This window comes from Nannochloropsis gaditana, assembly GCF_000240725.1.
Source record: "Nannochloropsis gaditana CCMP526 unplaced genomic scaffold scaffold130, whole genome shotgun sequence".
Taxonomy (NCBI): domain Eukaryota; class Eustigmatophyceae; order Eustigmatales; family Monodopsidaceae; genus Microchloropsis; species Microchloropsis gaditana.
The window spans coordinates 47,895-49,836 of record NW_005803823.1 but is presented as its reverse complement, the minus strand read 5'-3'; the positions used below and the strand labels follow the sequence as shown (position 1 = coordinate 49,836).

Here is a 1,942-nt window from a genome sequence, read left to right as displayed (position 1 = left end):
AACCGCTGTACAGGCCCCTTCCCCCCCTCCCTCCCTTCCCGACGGCCGCGCTCACGGCTTCTTCTTGGTGAAGGGCGCCTGGGGCATCAATTTAAAACGGACGGTGCCCGGCGTGTTGGTGGCGCCCACGATGACTCGGCAGGACAAGCGCCAGTTGGCTGCTCCCCATTTCCGGGTCACCATCGCCTCCACCTCGTCCTTCTCGTTCAAGAGCTCCTTTCCCTCCAAAACCTGGACCAGGCAGGTCCCACAGATCCCTTCCCCGCCGCAATTCCCTGTCACGTAAGGCTGGTCGAACCGCAGCGTGTCCTGGCTGTACACGGGCAAGCCAGCGCGAAGGAGCTCTTTCCGAAGCTGGGAGCCTGCCAACATGGGCAGCGTTTGGGTCCAAGCCTTGCGGCCCTGGCTCTCCTCGTCGGGGCCGGGTGTGTAGGAGAGCGAAACGTCCAGGGAGGCCCGAAAGACCAGGCGTTTCAGCACCAGGGTGATGGCGGGGGCGCCCGTCTCCAGGAAGCGGCGGAGCGCCCCCATGGTTTGCTCGAAGTCCAAGCCCTCCGTCCGCACCATGCCCCGAGGCTCTTGGCCCAGGTAGCAAATCATGTCCCCCACTCGGATCTTCCCGTCGTCTCCGGCCGCTTGGGCGGCGTTGCCTTCCGGGGGTAGGGAGGAGACGAGCACGCACCCGCGCCCGTCCTGCCCCCGTCGTAATTCCTCCAGCCCCAGCCCAATGCCGCCCCCTCCCAGGGGAATGTCAACCTTGGCAATTTCCACTGTTTTTGGGGGAAGCATGTGCGTCGCGTGAGAGAAAAAGGGGGTAGAGGGGGAAAGATGCGGCCAGGAGGACGTAGGACTGCCTTACAGGGGGAAGGAGATTAGGGGCAGCTAGAAAATGCTCATCCCGTCAGGTCTACACTTATAAGTTCAATGGTTGTAGCTCACCTGCGTATGCTACATCCTTGCTCTCTAAGCCGTAGGCGCCTGCATCCAGATCGGTGATTTCAAATTTTATTTTGTTCGATATTTCTTCCAGTGTCAAGGGAGGGGGGACGTTTGAGTTGGTAGTCTCCGATGTTGCCATCAGCGGCGCGGTTACGTCTTTTGAGAAGTGACGGGAGCCATGGAGCCATGGTGTGGCAGGCGCGACCCAAAAAGCTTGTGTAAATGCGCCGCTCGTGAGCAGGGCTACGGTGAGGGCATTCCGACAGGGTGCCATCTGGTAATCCGGGCGGGGCTACTCAGGATGCGTGCGAATAACTCACTGACAGATTTGTACTCGCAAGGGGATCCAAACAAGCAGCGGAGGTGTATATTTGTTCCTGTCGAAGTGGTGGTAATGCATGTATGATATCGCACCGCATCGAAAGTCACCATCTCTAGTCTTGGATGGAACAATTGCCCACTTCAAGCTCAGACTTGATACGCACTGCCAACCTCCTCCCTCTCTGCTGCTAGCTGGCCCGTCTGCCCGGAAAAATGAATTGCAAAGAATCGCTAGTGTCGATTGTACGAGTGTGTGAGCACATGCCACTGGCTATCATGCATGGAGAGGCTTTGCTGGTCATGGTGCAAGCGAGATGGAGAGCTTTCTTGTCAGCCTCTTCCCTTGCATTTCACGTTGCTCTCACCTCAAAAAGTAAATTGCGCGCAATGAGGATCACTCTCAACCACAGTCATGAAAATGTCGGTCCGAAATTTAAGACCATGACATTTACCCCGTGCTTTGCGCTTCATTTGATTGTGATTTGTGTCGTGATTCGACACGTTTAAGTGCAGTCCTTTCAGCAGAGGGCCGCACAGCTTATCCTCTACTTCCTTTTTCAACTTTCACACTCCATCATCCTACTCGTCGTCCTCTCCAAAATCTAAGTCCGCATCGAAATTTAATCCATCCTCCATACCTCCCGCACCCTTTCGGGGGGTGAAATACCCCCCTCGGTCCCCT

At 56.7% G+C, this 1,942-nt stretch overlaps 1 protein-coding gene across 1 annotated transcript; it reads right to left on the bottom strand.

Annotated features, from left to right (window-relative positions):
* On the bottom strand, window positions 1–1,322 carry NGA_0602310 (uncharacterized protein). Its single transcript, XM_005855694.1, has 2 exons — window positions 940–1,322; window positions 1–770 (listed from the first exon to the last, which is right to left on the bottom strand). The coding sequence occupies exons 1-2, from the start codon at window positions 1,211–1,213 to the stop codon at window positions 52–54; spliced, it is 993 nt and encodes a 330-aa protein (XP_005855756.1). The 5' UTR covers window positions 1,214–1,322; the 3' UTR covers window positions 1–51.
* Between the last annotated feature and the right edge of the window lie 620 nt (window positions 1,323–1,942).

What these genes read in the sequence shown, in the direction of transcription:
- NGA_0602310 (XM_005855694.1), bottom strand. Translation starts at nt 1,213, where the DNA reads ATGGCACCCTGTCGGAATGCCCTCACCGTAGCCCTGCTCACGAGCGGC. An exon ending in CAAGGATGTAGCATACGCAG is followed by an intron (nt 771 to 939) that starts GTGAGCTACAAC and finishes CCCCAAAAACAG; the next exon opens with TGGAAATTGCCAAGGTTGAC.